Here is a 20470-nt window from a genome sequence, read left to right as displayed (position 1 = left end):
ATTCAAATCTCAGCTTCATTTGCAATTTTGATCGGTCTAATTTGCATCCCTCTTTCGAAAAAGGGATGTAATCTAGACCAGTGGTCCCCAACCTTTTGGGGCTGCTGGGCGCCTGGGGGTGGGACCACACACCCGCTGGGCACCCGGGGGTGGGGCCGCGCATGCGCCTGAGGGTGGGGCCACCCGTACGCCACGTGCCTGGTGCCGTCGCTGCTCCTGTGCTGCTTGCCCAGGAGCCGGCACAGCCCATGCACTGTGCGTCCGGGGGCAGGGCCGCCCATGTGCTGCGCGCCTGGGGCTGGCGCCGCCCCTGTGCCACACGCCTGGAGGCGGGGCCGGCCCTGATCACTCAGCGGGCGCACAGAAATGGCCCAGCGGGTGCCATGGCGCCTGCAGGCACCGCGTTGGGGACCACTGGTCTAGACGTAGTCTTAATGCAGGTGCACCTTGTTGACAGCAATGTGCCTGACTCTCAAAACTGGCCATTCATAAAACTTTGTTTCAAAGCCTCTCTGATTTGCAGTGGCTCTGTGCTGGGCTCTCCTTCCTGCCCCGGTATCTGGCTCCTCAAAATCTCTGGCTAGGTGCTCTCCCTCAGTCCCTCATCCTGCCAAATAAATTTCTCCCTTGCCCTCATAAATATTATGAAGTACAAAGCAGGCTGCAACCACAAAGTGAATGTTGTGTTTGCTGAAGTCTAACCTAGTCAGTAGACTCCTATACCTTCCCTTTAAATGCTGAAAACCACATTCCACCACTATTCAGCACTTGCACAGTCTGTACTTGAACTGCTCCTTATTGTGGTCCAGGATGCCCATATACAGTTTCTGGAGCCAAAGGAGCAAGAGGTAGGCAGAGTCACCAAGGATCACTGTTTACATTTCCACTGTTCTGATTCTAATTTTCCAGTCTGAGAAAAACGTTCCAGCTTACAGAAGAGGCATGAATTCGTAAAGATGCACACATCAACGGACTGATGTCACTTCCCACATTGATGTCACTGAAACAGCCCTTATGATCCACCAGCGCCTGCAGCACCACTAAGTATTATTCCTTGAGGTTTATGTACTCCTTGGTAAGGTGGTTGTGTGTCAACATGGGGATGTGCATTTCATGTATTGCGCCACTGCAGTTAGGGAACCCATCAAAGCAAAGCCCTCCACTGTGGCATCCATGTTTCCCAGAGTCACTATCCTCTGTAGAAGAATGGTATTGATTGCTTTGGCTACTGTATAACAGCAGCCTCCACTGTAGATTTCCCCACTGCGAATTGATTATCAACTGACTGGCAGCTGTCTGGTGTCGCAAGCTTCACAGGACAACTGTAATGTGCATGTCCACTGTCAAAATGGGTCTCATCTGGGTGTCTCAGTGCTTCAGGGAAAGGGAAATCCATTCACAAAGTACCATGAAAGTGGCCTTGCGCATTTGCAACTTTTGCAACCACTGCTGATCATCCCATAGCTGCCACGCTATGAACTGGGTTATGCACTGTTTCCACAGGAATCAAATGCCAGCAGTGTTTTTAATTCGCTCACAACTGTCATCCTGGAGTGCATTGCTTATGCTCTCAACATATTCCACCATTAGGTGTACTAAGATAAACATCATAATCACTTTGATGCATAAGGGATCCATGAGGGAGTCCATGCTCACACTGCTATGGCATCTGCATGGGTAACTAGGGCCAAAAAGGGTGTGAAAAGACTGTTTCCTGCTGATCTCAAGCAATGGGAGAGGGAATAGATGAGCGCATTACGGGAGGCTGACGACATGAACCCATAACCACCCACTGCACAGTTTTGGTCCCAATGTGCATCAGGAGCATAACCCAGAATGCAAAGCAGTGCAGGCACTGTGCGATAGCTACCCACAAAGTCTCTCAAAGTCGACGGCACTCTCAAAGTCAACAGCAGTCTCCCTACCAGGGACATGCTACTTCAAGCAACACTGAATTATTGCACACAGTAGGGACATGGACCTTCCACTTTACAAAACTGGGTGGCAAGAAATTGACCTTAATAAACTGATCTTATTTCATAGTGTACACATGGCCCAAGATCACCACATACATATAAATACCTTTAATTTCTTGTTGTGCTCTTCCTCCTGCAGTGTTATGCCAAGGTAAGCGAATCGAGGTACGTAATGGAGTATTCCTTTGTCCATCCAAATAGCTCAGATCTTCTAACTTGGTTGAACTTGTTGCTAGGATATTAAGAACTTAAGTTTATTTTTTCATCTGAATAAATAATTACACAATACTGTTTAACAGCATGAATTATTAATAATGATTATATTTGTACTTTCAAAATAGAATTCAAAATTAATTTTCCCGCACAGTTACACCCTCAGAAATTATAGGTAAGATTTTTGATGAGCATGGCCATTTTCTTCTGTAAATATAAGTCCTTGATAGTAAAAAGATTTTAAATATCCTACCAGCACCATGAAGTGTCCTGTTAAAAAAGTCGTTTTCATTATACATGTTTCTATTTGTTTTATATTTTAATATGAAATATTACCTTCAGAATTGAAAATTATGCTAAAATTATTAGTCAGAAGCTAAGAGGGGAAAAGCTTTATATGGAATTTTTATGACAAGTCTGGCAGTCAGAAATTATTTAGTAAAGCTTCAGTACTTCCAAGCAGAAACACAGCAAGGTAGCTAGATGAATCTTCTGCCCGAGTGATTTTATTCATAGTTGCTGGCAATTCAAATCTTGCAATTAGACAAGCATATACTGTGTGCACTATTTCACCACATCCAGAACATTAACAATCACCTCATTAACTGTCTGACTCTCTTCATATTCCTTTGCAGAACTAAACAGATTTCTAAACCATATAAGTTCTTGATAGAAAGAGAAATATTCTGCAATAGTTATTGATCACATTCTGCGTTCATGGAAATAAAATGTATTGATAATTCCACAGTATACTGGTATACTACCAATTCCTCCTAAGACTGGGAAAAGTAATATAAACATACTGTAAACTTACCATTGCACACAACTTAAATGGAAACCTTCAATTATTGCTGAAGTGGTATGTTGAAGTCATTCACGTTATATATCTTTTACACAGTGCTCTAGGATCAAATGCACATTTCTTTCCCAGCCACCATTTAAGTCTTTTTCCATTTGGCAGACATTCATTTCCCCTTTTTCTCCCTTGTGTTCCAAACAAAACCATTTTTGTCTTCGCTTTGTTGTTTGAAAACACTAATAGCTAGTAGAGATTTAGGAAGAGGGTATATTGATAAATTGCAGCTTGCAGCATCTGTAGACAGCTCATATATGCAGTGGAATCTCAGTCCAGTAAAATGGTTTCCTTTTTGTTCTTATGAACAGGGATAGAAATAAAAAAAGTTCAAGACCCAAAGGACTAACCATACAGTGTTATATTAGTGGGAGGCACATTCTGAACCTAAATCTGTTAACAGCATCTTCAAAAGCAACATTTCACATTGGGGGTAGATGAAGAAGTTACTCATCTTGTGCAGTAACAATGGTTCTTCAAAGATGTGTGCCCCTGTGGGTGCTCCACTCAGGTCCCGGAGCATTCTCATGTCGGTGATTGGAGATTTTTGCCTAGAAGTGCTTTCCTGTGCTTTTTTTTTTTTTTTTTTGTCTGCTTGCTGAGCACGCAGGTCCCCCATTGCAGTCCTTGCCTCTTCTCACAACTAACTCCAAGACCCACCAACGTGAGTGGTGGGTACTGCTGGCTAATCACCTGACTGGAGCACCCACAGGGACACCACTAGAAGGACAAGTTGGCTAAGGTGGTAATAGGTATGGGTCCCTGCTGCAGAGCATAGTGTTGTGCAAAGGTGTTATGTGAAGACCACATTGCTGCTCTACAGATATCTGTGAGGGGTGCACTATGCAGGAAAGCAGTTGATGTGGCCATTGCACGAGTAGAATGTGTGGTGACAGTCTGAGATGGTTCCCTGCTGCGAAGATGCTACGGAAGTATATATGTAACTGGTAATCTTCTTGGAAATACATTGTGCAGAGACAGTTGTTCCCCTGTGGGGACTGGAGATAGAAATGAAAAATCTGTCTGATTTCCTGAATTCCATGGTCCTATATATGTAGAATGCAAGGGCCCATCTAGCATCCAGAGTATGCAGCATCACTTCCCTCGGGGAGGTGTGAGGTTTTGAAAAGTAGTTGGGTGAATAAATGGGCTTGTTAATATGGAAGTCTGATACAACTTTAAGCAGGAACTTTGGATGAGATCTGAGGATAATTTTATCCTTGGTAAAAATAGCATAGTTATTGCAATTATAAAGGCCACTTTCATAGCTAGATGTTGCAGAGAGGCAGTAGCTAGTGGTACGAAGGGTGGTCTTGTGAGTGTGCCGAGCATAAGGTCTAAATCCCAAAATGGCACCGGATGATGTAAGTTTGGACGCGTCTTTCACCAACCCACTAAGAAGCGCTTTGTGATGGGATGAGCAAAGAGTGAGAGGTTATCCACTTGTTCATGGAAAACTGTGATTGCGACAGATGTACACAAATAGAGCTGATAGAAAGACGTACGTCACTAAGGTCCATCAGGTATTCAAGTACAGTACTTATTGGAACAGTATTTGGTCACAACTGACATTGGCCGCACCACTCTTGAAATCACCTCCTTTTGTTTTGGTAGGTATACCTTGTAGAGGACCACTGACTATTTAGGAGCATCTGCTTCACTCTCTTGGACTGTCGGAACAGGTGAGTTCTTCATTTTGGAACCATGAGGAAGCCATGCTGTGAGTTTCAGAGCCCTCAGGTTGGGGTAGAGAGTTGTGCCTCAATGCTGGGTCAGCAAGCGGGGTATGGTGGGAAGGGGAATTGGGTGAGCAATTGACAAATGATGCAGGTAAGGAAACCATAGTTGTTTTGGCCACTAGGGCACTATTAGAATCACTATGGCTCAATGTACACGAATCTTGCTGATCACCCTGAAGAGCAAGAAAGTCGGTGGAAAGGCATACAGAAGGGGAGTGGTCGAGGGTATAGGGAAATCATCTCCTTTCAGTCTTTTGCCTCAACCCACTTGGGAGCAAAAGCTGTGGCATTTGTAGTTGGCTACTCAGAAATAAATTTATGACCAGGAATCACCATTGTCGGAAGATTGGGAGGATAACACTGAGGCTGAAATCCCACTTGTGCTGTTCCAAGAAGTTTCTGCTCAGCTTGTCCACAGGGATGTACATTGTAGTTGGAATTATGTAGTTCTTCTGGCACCAGTTCCAGAACCAGATTGTTTCTGCATATAGCAAATATGATCAGATACCCCTGTCAGCTGATGTAGAACATACATGTAGCCAGCTGGGACTTGACTTGTGTCAGCAGATATAGTCTAGACCAGTGGTCTCCAACCTTTTTAAGCACGAGATCACTTTTTGAATTTAAGTACAACCCAGAATCTACCTCACACCCAAACACCCTGGCCCCACCTTCTTCCTGCCCTTTCTCTGTGGCCCCGCACCTTCTCACTCCGTCATTCCTCTTCCTTCCTCCCCCACTTTTATCAGGCTAGGGACAAGGGTTTGGGGTGCAAGAGGGGTTCAAGACTGGGGCAGGGGTTCAGAATGTTGGCTCCAGCTGGATACTGCTTAACACAGCTGGCTTCTGGGTGATGGTGCAGGGGGCTAAGACAGGCTCATTACTACCCTGGCCCTGCACCACTCCCAAAAGCAGCCAGCAAACTCTCCATCCCTGCCCCCCTCTGCTCTGTGGAGATGGGGTACAAGGTGGAGGGAGGGACACCCTGACATCAGCACCACTTCTTCCTGTGCCCCGCACAGCAGGAGACTCCCAGGAATGAGGGGCACTTCCAAGGCAGAGGGCAGGAGCAGAACGGCAGTGCTGAGAGGGGCAGATGAAGTGCCAGTACTTGACAACCTCCTGGCCAAACCTCTCAGGATCACCTGTCAGAGGTTCCAAGATCTACCAGTAGATACCGATTGACTGGTTGGAAACCACTGGTCTAGACAGACTCTGCTAATTGAGTTCCCTGTTGAGGCTAGGCACTTGTTTTGAAGATGTTAAGCTGCTACAGTTTAGATCATTTCTCTAGCTAAGCAGATGTGTTAAGTGAGCTTCCTGTTAAAAGGTCAAAAGGCTTGTTCCATGGCTATATTGTGTAAATGGAAATTACCTTATGAATATGCATGTACTTATGGGATGAATGAGGAAATGTGAATGAGAAACATCCAATCACAAGGCAGTCAAGCTCTCTCTGACCTTTTAAGGCAAAGGAGGACTCTGCAGGTGTGTAAGTTAACATGACGAGTGGCCAGGGCTCGCTCACTCAGTTCGCTCTCGCTGGACAAAACATAACATCACAGCAGAAACCTAGGACTGACCTAGAAAGAAGAAAGCGCCCCCGCTACCCTCCTCCACTCCCTGCAGATCCAAAGGGGATCCAGGGATTGCTGTAGCTTCGCGGCCAATCTCTAGTAAGCTGTTGCCTGGACAGCTCCAGTTGCCTGTGACATCGGAAAAAACCTACACCACACCTGTAGCTTGCCTCCAGACTGGCAGTATGAGTGTGATGTGTCTGAGTGTTACCGTACCCGTAAGAATTTACATCAATAAACAACCTTCAGCACTGTTGCAGTTAACCCTTTGTGTGAACTCATTTTCCCACTAGTCCAGGGCAGGGGCAGGGAACAATACAGGGTGCATTGTTGATGATGACACATGCAGATCTACCTCAGATGAGGGGAAGGAAGTGTGCACATGCATTGCAAATAGCCCTGAGTTTCAGAATGTTGATGTGAAGTTACATCTTGGACCGTGACCATCTACCCTAAACTGTGTGTGTGTGTGTGTCGCAATAGGCACCCCAACCTAGTAGTGATGCATCAGTTGTGATCACCATTGATGGATCTGGGTGATGAAAGGGTACACCCATGAGGAGGTTGTATGGGGAGGTCCACTATTTGAGAGACTGGAGAATGAGTGATGGAAGTGTAAGACGTCTTGTGACGAATGTAAACAGGTAGCATATGTGTAACCTCATGAACGTGGTAGTTGCTATGTGTCCCAGGATCTGAAGGCATGTATGGGCAATTGTAAAGGGGATATGTGTGACTCCACTGATAAGGTCACATATTTGAAAAAGATGTAGGCTCTGGCAGTCACGGCATCTAGGAATGCCCAACTAAACTATTTTCTAAGTCGGCTTGAGAGTGGATTTCTAAATGTTTTTTTGAGTAGACCCAGAAGTGAGAAGCAGTCCTTGGAGGTATTTGTCATGATTAGTGTTTGCTGACATGAAGAACCTTTGATTAAGCAGTCATCGAGGTGTCAGAGCTTGCCTGGGTTCTGACTGTCAGGAACCACAATGTTGACTTGTTGCTGAGATGTTGATTGTTGCTGGAGGTGGTGGCATGTCAGACTTTGGCCGATACCAATCGAGGAGTGTCACTTGTCAGTGCAGAGGAGCTAGACTTCCTCTTCAGCTCTGACTCCACTCTCTTTGTAAAAGCTGTTTTGCACTTCTCCATGGTGCTCAAAGTAGATGGCACCGGAAATGGGCGGCACAGGACATAGATGGCAAAGACTGTTCTGGAGAGGCCCGGGGACGCACGAAAGACCCTTGAAGGTGATGAATTAGCCCTCTTATGAGGCATTAACGGCTCTATGGATTCATTAGACTTAGTCTCTGGTGGTTGAAGGGATTTCTCTCATAGAAGATTCTTAAGTCTCGTGTTGTGTTTTTTTCTAGCTCTGGCCGTCATGTTCTGGCAGTGTGGGCATTTCTGTGCCACGTGGCCTTTCCCAAGACATTTTATGCATAAAGCATGGCCATCAAATGCAGGCATCATTTCTCTGCACAAAAGTAACATTTCTTAAAACCAGGAGAGCCTGGCATTTTGAAGAGAAAAACTTCTATGGTTAAAACTTAGAGATACTAAAGGAAAAAAAAGCAGGGAAGCATTTTTTTTCTTTTGAACCAACAAGAAGTAATGAACGCTAGCTATAAATTGACTAAAACTACTAACGGCCTATAAACTAACTGCACTATTCTTATGTTTCCAGTAAGAAAAGAGAGCACGGCTGCAACTCCATCTTCTGCCGAGGATGGTAGCAAAGGAACTGAAGGAGACTCGCGCCGCACATGCAGCCAATGGACGAAAACAGCATGAGACAGCAACTGTACATGCACAACATGGAAAGGCACTGCTAAGCAAAAATCTATGATGTCCAGCACAAGGATGCATTGAGACCTGAGTGGAGCACCCATAGGGACACCACATGAAGGAGAACCTTCATTCTTTTCCTCTCCTGGGCTTCCTCATAAAAAAGTTGTGGTGGGTTCTGTGCACAGCCAGATTGGTCTAGTTCTGCTACAAAGCACAGAATGATATAAAGGTGCTCAACTCGGGTTTGAGTATCCCCGAGTAACAGAGGTGAGGCAGGCCAAGATCAGGGTATCAACAGATATGTGGACTCATCAGCTATTCCCTCAAAGTGGAAAGCAGGAGCTGCTGTAGCAATATCTCCTCTGCAGTTGGGGCAAGGAAGGATTTCCCAATTCCTTATAGGCTGACTTGATACAAAGCTGGTTCCTCTCACTCATCCCTTCCATGTACTGTAAATCAGTTGTCTATAAGGACAGGTGTTTCTCATAATCTAGATCGGGGTGGGCAATAATTTTTGCAAGGGGACCACTTAATGCATTTTAGTATGTGGTCACAGGCCAGCTCCAGCCTCCAGAAAGGACAGGGCTGGGGACTAGCCTCCCCCCAGAGTTGTCTGGCGCCAAAGGCTTTAAATTAAAAACACAGCAAAGGGCTCATGTGTCTCAGTCCTGCTGCTACTGCACTGCCTGGCATTTGCCCAGGACTGCTATGGCTATTTAAAGGACTTACGGCTCCATAGCCTGCTACGGTAGCACCGCGACCAGGAGCCATTTAAATACATCTTGCTGCCTGAGCCATCATTTGGAAATTTGGCACACATGCAGTAGGAATAAACAGAATTTTCCCAGATGCAGTCTGTGGGCCAGATCAAAGCAACCACCTGGAAATACAGTGTTATGAGCAGCAAGATATAAACAGAAATTTGCACCACACAGTCTGAGGGCTGCATCTTGCCCAGTCCTGATCTAGATAAAATTACAATTATTATTTATAATAGGAACCATTCATCTGCACAAGTAATTTTTTACACATGCACAGAAGTCTCATTCCGCATCTCAGTCAACACTGAACAACATACTGCCAGATCCTCCATAAATGGCCAACCAATCTTTTAACGATACAGCATATTTACCCTGTTTTACAAAAAATGAGCTGCAGTGGTGGTAGCTCCCAGAGCCAGCTCGAGCCGCGACTGAGCAGTCCCTGCTCATGCCAGCTCTGGACCGCTGTGGCTCTGCATTTTTAATGTAGCAAGAGCAGCTGCACACAGATGCTGCTTGGTGGCAGCAGCCTCTGTCAGTGGGGGGTCTGGCTCCCCACTGGGACTCTTGCAAACAGAAGCTGCTTCACAGCAGCCTCCTCTATTCCACCCCCAACTCCCTCTTCCCCCTCACTGCATCTGACAGAGGCAGCGAGGGGGGAGGCAGGCAGCATCATGGAGACAGTGCTGGGGTAAAATGGCTTTTAACTACCGGCTCCTGTTTCCCCCGCTTTGCTGCCTCTCTCATACAGTGAGTCTTCTCATGCTCTGGCATGAAGAGCAAATCCTCCTTCAGTTCTCTTACAATTCAAAACTTGGGTAGCTAAAGACTGCAAAAAAGCAGGGATGGAGGCTGAGTTGCGGGTTACAGAGTGACTACCACATCTCAAAGAACCACAGATACTGCAGGATAAATAATTTCATTTTCTTCTTTCAGTAGGTTGCAGTGTGGATTCCACTGCTGGTGACTGGAAAACAGTCTGGATCGTGGGCACGAGGAATATCAGCTATATTAATCAAATAGAGATTGAAATACTACTCCTCCAAATTTGAAATCTGTCCTGGCTGCCACGTCAAGTCCATAACTTTAGTGAAGGTTGGCTGGTTACACCACATGACTTTCTTACAAATCTCTGAAACTGTCACATTTCTGAAGAAGGCCAATGAGATCACCTCTGGACCTCAACGTTTGGTAAGAGAGGCTTGCTTGCCAGCTATTGACAGAAAAGTCTATCAGTATTGGGTTCTGTCCTTTGGACTTTCCACAGCACTGAGAGTCCATGGCAGCAGTTGTAGTACATCTAATGGAAGAGGAACTATATGTCTATCTGTACCTGGATGACTAGTGTCCTAGGGCAAATCTTGTGGGAATACCAAGATTGTGGGAATACCAATGATTGAAGACCAAGATAGCACTAGGTCAAGAAGACTTCCCTGTTTTTCAATTTAAACTTCTAGCACACTATGAGAAATTATCTCTAGTACCAACCCTTCTTATAGAAACTGATGGAAGATGGATTAAGATCCCTATAAGATCCCTTGTCTGCACCATAAGGACAAGATAGTCCACAATGATTTGCATATGCCTAGGATACATGTTGTCCTGTACGAACTTATGTCCATAAGTGGGGTCAATACTGGCCTAGTCAAATACTGTATGAACAAACTGGTGGAGAGCTCTGGGAAAGATCCACAAGACTTCAATTGACTGGTGCTTCTATCCATTGCAGGAGCTCCTGAAATACCTTGACATCATCCAGAGTCAGGATTTGTACTGAGGCAATTGTCTTGTCTAGTGATAAAGAGGAGATGTCTTTAGGGGACAACACTGGGCACTGATAAATTTTAGGGGAACAACACTGGGCACTGAACACTGGGTCGCACTCCTCCTGGTATTCTGATGTCTGTGATCTTGCCAATAAGGCTATAGAAGAGGGAAATCTCTTTCTGAAAGAGGAGAATGTTTCCTCCGGGCTTTAGACAGGGGACTCCAGCAAACAAAGAAGAGCTACATACAGATTGTTGACAGGCTGTTGGCTAGACCACTGCCAGTCTTGTGATGGAGTTCTGAAGAATTCCTTAGTCTTCTGCTGGTACTACTGAGTGTCAGTATGGGGAATGCACCCTGATTGATAATGGTGATGTGCTGTCTTCAAGGATGGTGTTAAGGAGTATATCTCCTCTATAAGTGGTGCTGATGGGTATGGTTCCCTGGGTGCTACGGCTTTTGCTGGTACCAATAGCCACCTGGGTGCTGATAGCAGTTCCACACTTGCTTACTCAGGGCAGTTTTCAGTACTGGGTCCAGTACTAAAAGAATCTGCTGTATCAGTCTGCTCTTTTTCACTCATATTTGGATTTTGGAAAAGTCATGCAAATTCAAGACTAAAATTTTCATTCTGCAGGAGGTCTCACTGACTGAATAGGATGAAGCTAATGAGCAAGCATAGCAGAAAACTGGAAAGTTATGCTTTGTAATCACAGCAGTCTACTGGAAAATCTTAAAATCTACAGATGGAGAGAGTCAACAGAAAGATCCTGCACAGTATAACATTTAGAAGTAATGTAATCTTTCACTTACCAGTTGTGTGTTCATTGTTTCAAAATTTATTGTATTTTGAAACGGTATTTTAAAAGCTCAGTAAGACTATGCAAATCAAGACTGTGCTTTCTGTGTACTTCAAATGAATTACTGAATTCCACAATATTACAACTGAATCATGATATCTAGATACAATAAATAAGCAAAATATCATAAAAGACAAAAAAGACCCTCCCACCCAGTACATTGCTGACAAATCCTGAGTTCTTAATGTTCACTATACCACATACTAATGTATTTTTCAAACATACTGCAGTTTGTTGGACATCCTTTCTGGAACAGAGCCACATTACATTTCCTTTAAAATCAACTGAGGAATGTTATACCAATGTTTTTCCAGTAAGGCCTCGCTTATTTGCTGCTTCATATTTAACAACACAGCAAAATATGACGTACTTATCATAGGTTATCACTGCCACTGGAAATCCCAGTTGTAACAGAAGTAACTTCTCACTCCCCAAAAAAATGTTTCCCAAGAGAATAAGGCTCAGAAAACTTTATACTGAGACTCGTTCATATCAGTCAGCAATTTTTATTTCACATCTCAAACTACAGCTCCCTTTTTTACTGTGGAAATGTTAACTATATTCAGCCCCAAGTCAAGGGTAATACTTATTCCCTTCCATAATTAATTTACCTCCTGGGTAGGCATGGTTATGTGAAGGGAACTCCTTCAGTGTACATTTCCTGGTTTTTAAAAACTAAGTTTCATTTGTTTTAATGGAGTTTGTCATTGTATTTGTTTCACTTGCTACTTCTTGAAAATTTGTATCATGCTAAGCTGTCAACTGGCTTGCATAGGTGTAAGTAAGTGAGAGGAAAATATGGCATTGCTCCTGGAATTAGTTAATTCTATCAACAATGTTTAAGTCATAACTAAGGCCTTGACTACATTTACTTGCAACTGTCAATCTATTTCAGCTATGCAAATAGCATAGCTGAGGTTGACACACTCATCATGATGTCTTCATGTGCTAACATTGGTGGGAGTTGCTCTCCTGTTGACACTGGCTACCCTTCTCATCTTGGCGGAGTACCAGTGTCAATGGGAGCGCTATTGAAGATCGATTTATTGTGTCTACAGCAGATGGATAAATTGATGGCTGGTGGATTGATTATGCAGTGTCGATACACCGCATAGTATATAGACAAGGCCTTAATCTACTTCACCTCTTCCAGAACTGTATTGACTGGCACTGCTAACAGAAAATAGTAGTAAAAAACACTGAAGTAAGACCCCCCCAAAAACAATTTAAAAGAGTTATGATACATAATAAGTGAACGAGAACATGTCCAAATTAAAAACCTCACAGAGTATAAAAAATATATTCCTATAAATGATACTATATACTGTTCATTAACAATAACATCCAAGTTCAGACATTAAGTACAACATATATACTCAAATTCCTATATGCAGAGAGGTTTGTTTCTGAAAACAATTTAAAGTAATAAACATGTATTCAATTCACTACATAGCCAACATCCTTTTTTTCTATAGAGAGATATCTTGCTATCAATGTTGTAACTTTAAAACAAATCCTCATTTTATACAATAAGGTCACTAAAAATTCTTCCTCCTCTAGTTCAGTGCTTCCTTACCTGCAACAGAGTTGGGACGAGGCATTATTAAAGAGCTAGAACTTTGTGTATAGGGAGCAGGACCATCTCCAGTACACACTTCCACTTTAGACAAATTCTCTGCTGACCCAACTGTCTCCTCTTCTGCAACAGGTGAACAATTATCTGCCCTTCGATCGTGAATAATTCCTTGATGTGCACCAGCCCTGAGACTCCCATCCTTACTCCATTCCAAACTGGATCCGCTGCGATCATCATTTTCAGATGAACTTGTTATGGTTGCTGAACAAGAAACAAAAATCCTAAACACTTAGGGAGGACAAGTACTACAGTGGCACTTCAGTGGCATGACATATTTACTATTCAAATGGATTTTCAGCTTACAAGTGTAACATCCAAGTAAATTTCACACAATGTATTTTGTTAATTAGAAGACTTCACCTTGTAGATGAAAACAAACTGCTCAGTGTCTCCTATATGGGCTATAACACTTTGGTCTAATTTTGGTTGCTGGATTTAGAGTGCAGTGTTGAATGGTGTCAGTGGCTTGTGATACATGAAGTAAGACTAGGTGATCTGGTGGTCTCATCTGTCTTTAAACTCTATGACTACAGTTAAACAGAAAACCTGATTTAAAAAGATAATGAAAAGGCCACTTTAAAGCTACTGTAAATCTTTGTTATTTGTGGGAGATAATTTATCCCGTTCTTTTCAATGAGGCAACAAACTCTCTCTAAAGAAAAATAATCAAACTTCCTTGACTTCTAAATTTTATAATGTAACAAATTACTAAAAGTATTTTATAAACAAAAGTATTTGATAAATTCACAAAATCTAATGGAAGAACATAAAACAAGAAACCGTTTTAGAGAAATACTCAAGAATTTAAATATATCCTTGATAATTCACTTTTCCAAATATATACATTTTACAAAAGGGTAAAATTTTAGGAGAGGACAGATTCTTGACCTGCTTTCTGTTTATTCAAGCTTGGAAGCTAAAATGTTGACCTAGCTAAGTGTGACAGGATATTCAGATAGTTTCTCCCACATACAAGCTGTTTCCGTAAGTTTGTTTGCAAAATAATAGTTTTTGTGAATACCATGTGAATGTTATGTATATATACACAACTTTCCCAGGTCTGCTGCAATCTATAACATAAAAGAGCACTCTCAGAATTTAACATAGCTCTTTCATAGTCTAAGAACATAGAATATGTCAGTGAAGTATGTGCAAAAATCAAAGGGAAAAGGGAAATCCTTATAGAATTAGAAGCAATTAAGAGTAATAATGCTCTTGCTCCTGTGCTTTATTTCTATATTAGTGCAGGCAGGCTGAAGTGTAAACACACTTGTCTTTCAGTTTCTAACTCTATCAGCTATGGCTCTTATTTTGCCTTTGATAACCTAGATCTCCCCGATGTCTATTAACTCTGATACAAAACTGTTGATTCTTCCCTACTCATTGCATTGATAGTTCTAGGTCTTACTAATTATTTATCTTTAAGTTTAAACATGTGAGTAGTCCTCTTGACTTGTGTTTAAAGTTTAAAGTTAAACAATCTCATATATACAAGGGTGTAAAGCTGATAAGAGTTCTTCAACCTGTACTTCTATTTGTCCTCGCATCAGTTTAGCATTTCAATGTAAAATGCTGTAAAACAAAAGTAATAATTTTAAAATATCAATTTGATAGGACAATTGGCAAAAGAGAAAATTAATTATGACACACATGCTCTCGATGTTGCTCCTCTACTGCTTAAGCACTTGATCTTGCTGCAAGCAAGTTTACAATCTATGTAATATGAAGGATTTGGGGCCAGATATAGGCTTGATATAGCACTTGGTAGAGTCTGGTACACTTCATGTGGTCAACGTTGTAGCTTCCAAGATTGGGTCAACAAAAAGCAGATCAAGAATCTATCATAAGGCTCCTCCGCTCTTCAGAAATTATAGAATTAGTGAAAACAACAACAACCCTATCAGTAATAATATAATCTGTTCCCATTCACAGAAAAGAAAGTGTTTAATACAGTGCTTTGATATATAAGTTTAGCATACATCTTTTGGCTAGGTTCATAACTATTCCACAGAGTATGCTCCCTACAAACATACAATAGAGAACTGCACCACCCACTTCCTTTTCTAATCAGTTTTTGTAAACAAGCCACTTGACAATCCATTGCAAGTATGGAAAAAACAGCTGCTGTTTCAACATGTTTATTATGAAATTATGATGAAGACTCATTTGACATACTCAAGATACCTGAAGGAATATTTCCCAATTTTTTTTTTTAATCCTGATGTAAAAAAATGTTGTTGCATCCTGCAAACAAAATGTAGATTAAAACAACCAAATTACTGGCTCATTTCCAATTTCAGAAACACTGCAATCTGTACAGAATGCAGTTAGCACCAAGGATCAATTATAATTTTGAGTTGTTCTTTAAATTAACAAAACAATGCAAAACAGGAACACAACAAAAAGTTATCTTGCATAAAAATAGACTTTTATGGCATAGAGCTACTTTAAAGGTTCTTTGGCTAACACCAGAAGGGTTTCATTATGATCTTCTAGTTGACCTGCTGCACATTGCAAGCCACAGAATCTCTCACATCCATCCACTCCCATAATAAGGGCTTCCATGAACTTTGGATGTGTTATTGAAATTCTCAAATCTCAATTTAAAAACATCAAGCTACAGAGAATTCAGCATTTACTGTAATTCAAACCATCAAGGAATTTATGCCCCCAAAAACTCTCCCGAGTCTCTGCCAATCTGACCACAGGGAAATTCCTTCCTAACATCAATTAGGATGACAGTTAGATACCTACGATGTCAGAAAAACCCATCAGTCAAATACCTGGGAAAGAATTCTCAGTGCCCTCCTCCTGTAGGGTCCCATCTCTGGCTATTGGAGACATCTGATAATCTCTCTAGTTTCTACACTAATCCCCTTGGAAGACTGTTCCAAAACTTCATTCCTCTGATGGTCAAAAACCATCTAATTTCAAGCCTAAATGTCTTGATAGCCAATTTATGTTCATTTGTTCTTCTGCCAATATGAGCTCTTAACTTTAATAACTCTTCTCCCTCCCTGGTGTATTTCTCTTGTATATATTTATAGAAAGCAATTATATCTCCCCTCAGCCTTTGAGGGTTTTTTTTTTTTTTTGGTCTAAACAAGCCAACTTCTTTAAGCCTCTTCTCATAAGGCATATTTGCCATTTGTTTGATCATTCCACTTGTTCTTTTCTGCACTTACTCCAATTTGAATTTATCTTTCTTAAAATATCAGAGATCAGAATGCACATAATACTCTAAATGAGGTATCACCATGCCTTGTATAATAGTAATATTTCCCCTATCTTTGCTAGAAATACCTCATCTTTTCCACAGTCACATGGCAGTGGTGACTCACAATCATCCTGTCACAAATCATGCATCTTCACAGAGATTAGACTAAATCAGTGGTCCCCAACCTTTTAGGGCTGCCGGGCGCCCGGGAGCAGGGCCGTGAACGTGCCTGGTGCTGGTGCCACCCATGCGCCACACTCCTGGGGCCGGCGTTGCTCCTGTGCCACATGCCATGGGGTGGAGCTGCCCATATGCCGTGCGCCAGAACAGCCCATGCACCGCATGCCCGGGGGCGGGGCCACTACCGCCCATGTGCTGCATGCCCGGGGCCAGTGCCGCTCCAGTGCTGCACGCCCAGGGCCAGTGTCACCACTGTGCTGCGCGCCCAGGGCCTGGCACAGCCCTTGCGCTGTGCACCCGGGAGCGGGGTCACCCAAACGCTGCGCGCCCGGGGCCGGCACTGCCCATGTGCTGCGCGACTGGGGCCAGCACCGTTTCTGTGCCCAGGGTTGGCACCGCCCATATGCCATTTGCCCGGGGCCGGCACAGGCCTTAGACGGCGCACCCTGGGGCAGCGCCACCCAAATGCTGCATACCCGGGGCCGACGCTACCCATATACCGTGTGCCCAAAGGCGGGCACCGCGTTGGGGACCACTGGACCAAATGATGCCTGCAGTCTCTTTTAACCTTATGATTTTATGTGACTGATCAAAATTTTTCTCCTCCTTTTTTTTCTTCCAACTGACACATTCCCCAACTTGGAACAAAAATTCTTGTTGTTACCACCTAAGTGGATAACCATGCATTTTGTACTGTTAAATTTCATCCCATTCTGTAATTTACTCCTGGGGGAATTCTGCACCATTGTATACGCATAGAATTCATGTGTCCCACAGATTTTTTTTCCCACCACAGAATACACACACTGCCAGAGCTGTCCTATTATTTTCCCAGCAGTGACTTCTGTGGCACCAAATAGAGGCAGCTAGCTCACCATTCATTAGCTTTAGCAGTGATAGGAAAAGAGCAGAGTGTGTTTTTCACAGTGCCCTGCCTGTGGGCCCAGATGAGACGCATGGGATATGGAGGGGAGAGAGAACAGAGTGGGGCCCAAGAGGCTGCTGTGGGGGTCACACAGGCGGACTGAGGTTCTGAAGGGCTAGTAGGAGACAGACTAGAGTAGGGGCTAAAGGAGTTAGGGTGCAGGGACATATGGAGATGCAAATACAGGACCACATGAGATGGCTGAATGGGGGCCCAGGACAGATGGGAATGGGAGGAAGGGTTCAGGGCCACATGGGGATGGAGCAGATGTGCCTGACTGGATGCGGATTTGGGGCAGCCAGGATCTGCATGAGGGACACATTCCAACTCCATAGCAATCTCTCCATCCCCCACAAAAAAACCTGTTCCATACTTCTCTCATCCACACCCAACAACTCTCAGGTTCACTCCCAGGCTCCTTCCCAACAATTATTTGCCTCTCCTTTGGCACCTGTATTACCCTGCCTCCCCACAAAATGTGCACCAATTTTGGGGGGGGGGGTGCAGGAAATACATTTCTGTAGTGTAGTTTAAATTATTATTATTCAAAGTTCAGTAATAATATATCTCAAAAGGAATCTATCTATTTAAACACATTTTGGGAATCTTTTGTGTTGCCTGAATTGTTATAGATATACTTGTTGACAGATATTTTGAAATAAGTTACCAAAATAATTTAAAATGGCATTATTTGAGTTATTTTGCATAATATTGCATTATTTTGACAAAATCTGCAGAATTTTAAAATACTGTGCATGTAATTTTTAAATTTTTGGCACAGAATTCCCCCAAGAGTATCTATTATACCAGTTTTCAAGGTCCCCAAAATCTTGTATGATATTCCAGTCCTCCTCAATAGTGACAATATCTCTAAAATGTGTATTATACATGCATTTTTAACACCCTCCCCCCCAACTCTGTGTGTCAAGGTCATTGATGAAAACGTTAAATAAATTTGATCCCAAGACCAATCTTTAGGAACTTCACTAGTAACCTTCCCTTCAGCCTGATACTTCATCTTTCAGCATGACATATTTTAATCTTCCCTTTATCCAGTTCCCTACTCACTTTTTGACTTTCATATTAATCCTCATCTACTCTGATATAACAATTTCCCATGTGGAACTATATCAAATATCTTGCTGAAATCCAGTCATATTAGATTTACTGCATTCCCTTTGTCTAGAAAATTAGTTATCTTCCTAAAGAAAGATCATGTTAGTCTGGCACCATCTAACTTTTGTAAAACCAAGCTGTACTTTATCCCAATTACAATCTACCTCTATATCATTAACTACACTCTCTTTCAAGCATTGTTTTTAGATATTGCACACAAGTGAGGTCAAACTAATAGGCCCGGATACCTTTTTTTCCCTTTCTTAAATAAATGTACTATATTTGTATTCTATGACTGGAGAACTGCAACTCCTTGACACAACAAAATTGTAAGACTAATGTAAATCTCTACCAGCCTCAGGGGATAGCTGAGTTAGTCTGTACAGGATAAACTTAAAAAACAACAAATTGTCTGGTAGCACTTTAGACTAACATTAGTCTATAAAGTGCTACCAGACCATTTACTGTTTTTTAAGTAAATCTTTACATTAGACTTGTAACTGTGTGCGCCAATTCCTTTAATATTCTTGAGTGTACTGCCTGATTACGTCCCATAAGACACTTGAGTTTGGTTTTCATCTGGGAAGTGGTAATTTCTACTTCCATATCCTTGATCCTTTTAGACACCTGGCCACTGTCCCCAAGCGCCTCATAAGTCTTATTAAAGAATCAAGTAAAGTATTGATTTATGTATGTTTTCCCCTTTTTAGACTCCATTCCATAAGTTTTTAGTTAATTTGCTTTTAATTAGCACAAAAATACCTGAAGTGTTTTTTGTTGCGGTATAAAATGCCATTGTTTGGAAAATAAGTCATCTTTATTAATATTCAACAAATTCTGTAAAATGCCTAGTGGTAGTGAAAGCACCCACTCACTTTTTATTGTACAGTATGACAACACATAGAATCAGTGACAAAGAGTGTAATAATAAATGCATACCAAGTACTACAAAATTAATATGCATACTGACAGTGTTCCATGAATAGATCTACAGTCACTAAGCACAACACAATTCCTAACAGGCCCCTACAGAGTGGAGCCAGGTAGAGAACAGAACAGCAGCTCACTGTTAAGTGCTTTTTCAAAGTCTCCTTAAGCCATAAAAGCTCCTGTCAAGAATGTTTCTCCACTCTGCAACTTCAAGTACAGAAGATGGAGATCTGCAAAAGAGTTCAATATACTTTGCCACTAAAAGCTTGCATTAGAACTCCTCAAGGTTACAGATTCCCCAGCCTTGGATTGGTATTGCTGCCACCACCCAAATGCAAAACTTCTCTGAAAACTCAGGAAGGCACACTTAGGAAATGTGGGGTACCCATGAGCTCTTTTAACCCTCCCTTTAGAGAGAGCTTGGAATCCAGCTTCTGAGAACAGCTGAAAATGGAACTTTAATTTCTCTTAGTAGTTTGCTGTGCAGTCTCAGAAATGTGCACAACAGAACCTCTCACTTTCTAGGAAAAAGGACTCAGATTACATTCTTTAAAAGGAGATTTTATTTTAAAGAGAACACAACTGGTAAAAAACTTGGTTGCTAGATGTTATAGAGCAACTGATAAAAAGGATTAAAAATGCAGGGAATTGCTTCCCTTGGGTTCAGCTTGGAAAGTTACCATATAATAAGGAGTTAAATGTGCTAACCACAGAAAAGTCCAACAAACCCAGGAATAAAAAAAAAAACACCTTGATCGCATCTGACAAAATATTCCCTTTTCTATTCATCTTTAGTTTCAAGATTTAATCCTTCCTTAAACATAGATGTTTCTGGAATCTCCATGCCTTGTTTCCTGGCTCCTTCCGTGTTCTCCCAGGAACTCTTCCTTGGACAAAAGGCAAAGGAATGGCCACTGCTTTCAATCAAA

At 42.3% G+C, this 20470-nt stretch overlaps 1 protein-coding gene across 8 annotated transcripts in view; it reads right to left on the bottom strand.

Annotated features, from left to right (window-relative positions):
• TANC1 (tetratricopeptide repeat, ankyrin repeat and coiled-coil containing 1) overlaps positions 1–20470 on the bottom strand; it is a 213214-nt gene that overhangs the window by 67419 nt on the left and 125325 nt on the right. For 6 of the 8 annotated variants that reach the window (XM_014575373.4, XM_075933446.2, XM_075933448.2 and 3 more), the window contains 2 exons: positions 13114–13374; positions 2083–2208 (listed from right to left, as the gene is read on the bottom strand). In XM_014575373.4, the coding sequence (XP_014430859.3) occupies positions 2083–2208; positions 13114–13374 (387 nt within the window). Of the gene's footprint in view, positions 1–2082; positions 2209–13113; positions 13375–15956; positions 19677–20470 lie in introns of those variants that run through there. The other 2 variants (XM_075933449.2, XM_006126837.5) reach the window with 2 other exon arrangements.

The sequence above is a fragment of the Pelodiscus sinensis genome, chromosome 7, assembly GCF_052426305.1.
Source record: "Pelodiscus sinensis isolate ZL-2025 chromosome 7, ASM5242630v1, whole genome shotgun sequence".
NCBI lineage: Eukaryota > Metazoa > Chordata > Testudines > Trionychidae > Pelodiscus > Pelodiscus sinensis.
This window is presented reverse-complemented; position numbering and strand designations above follow the sequence as displayed.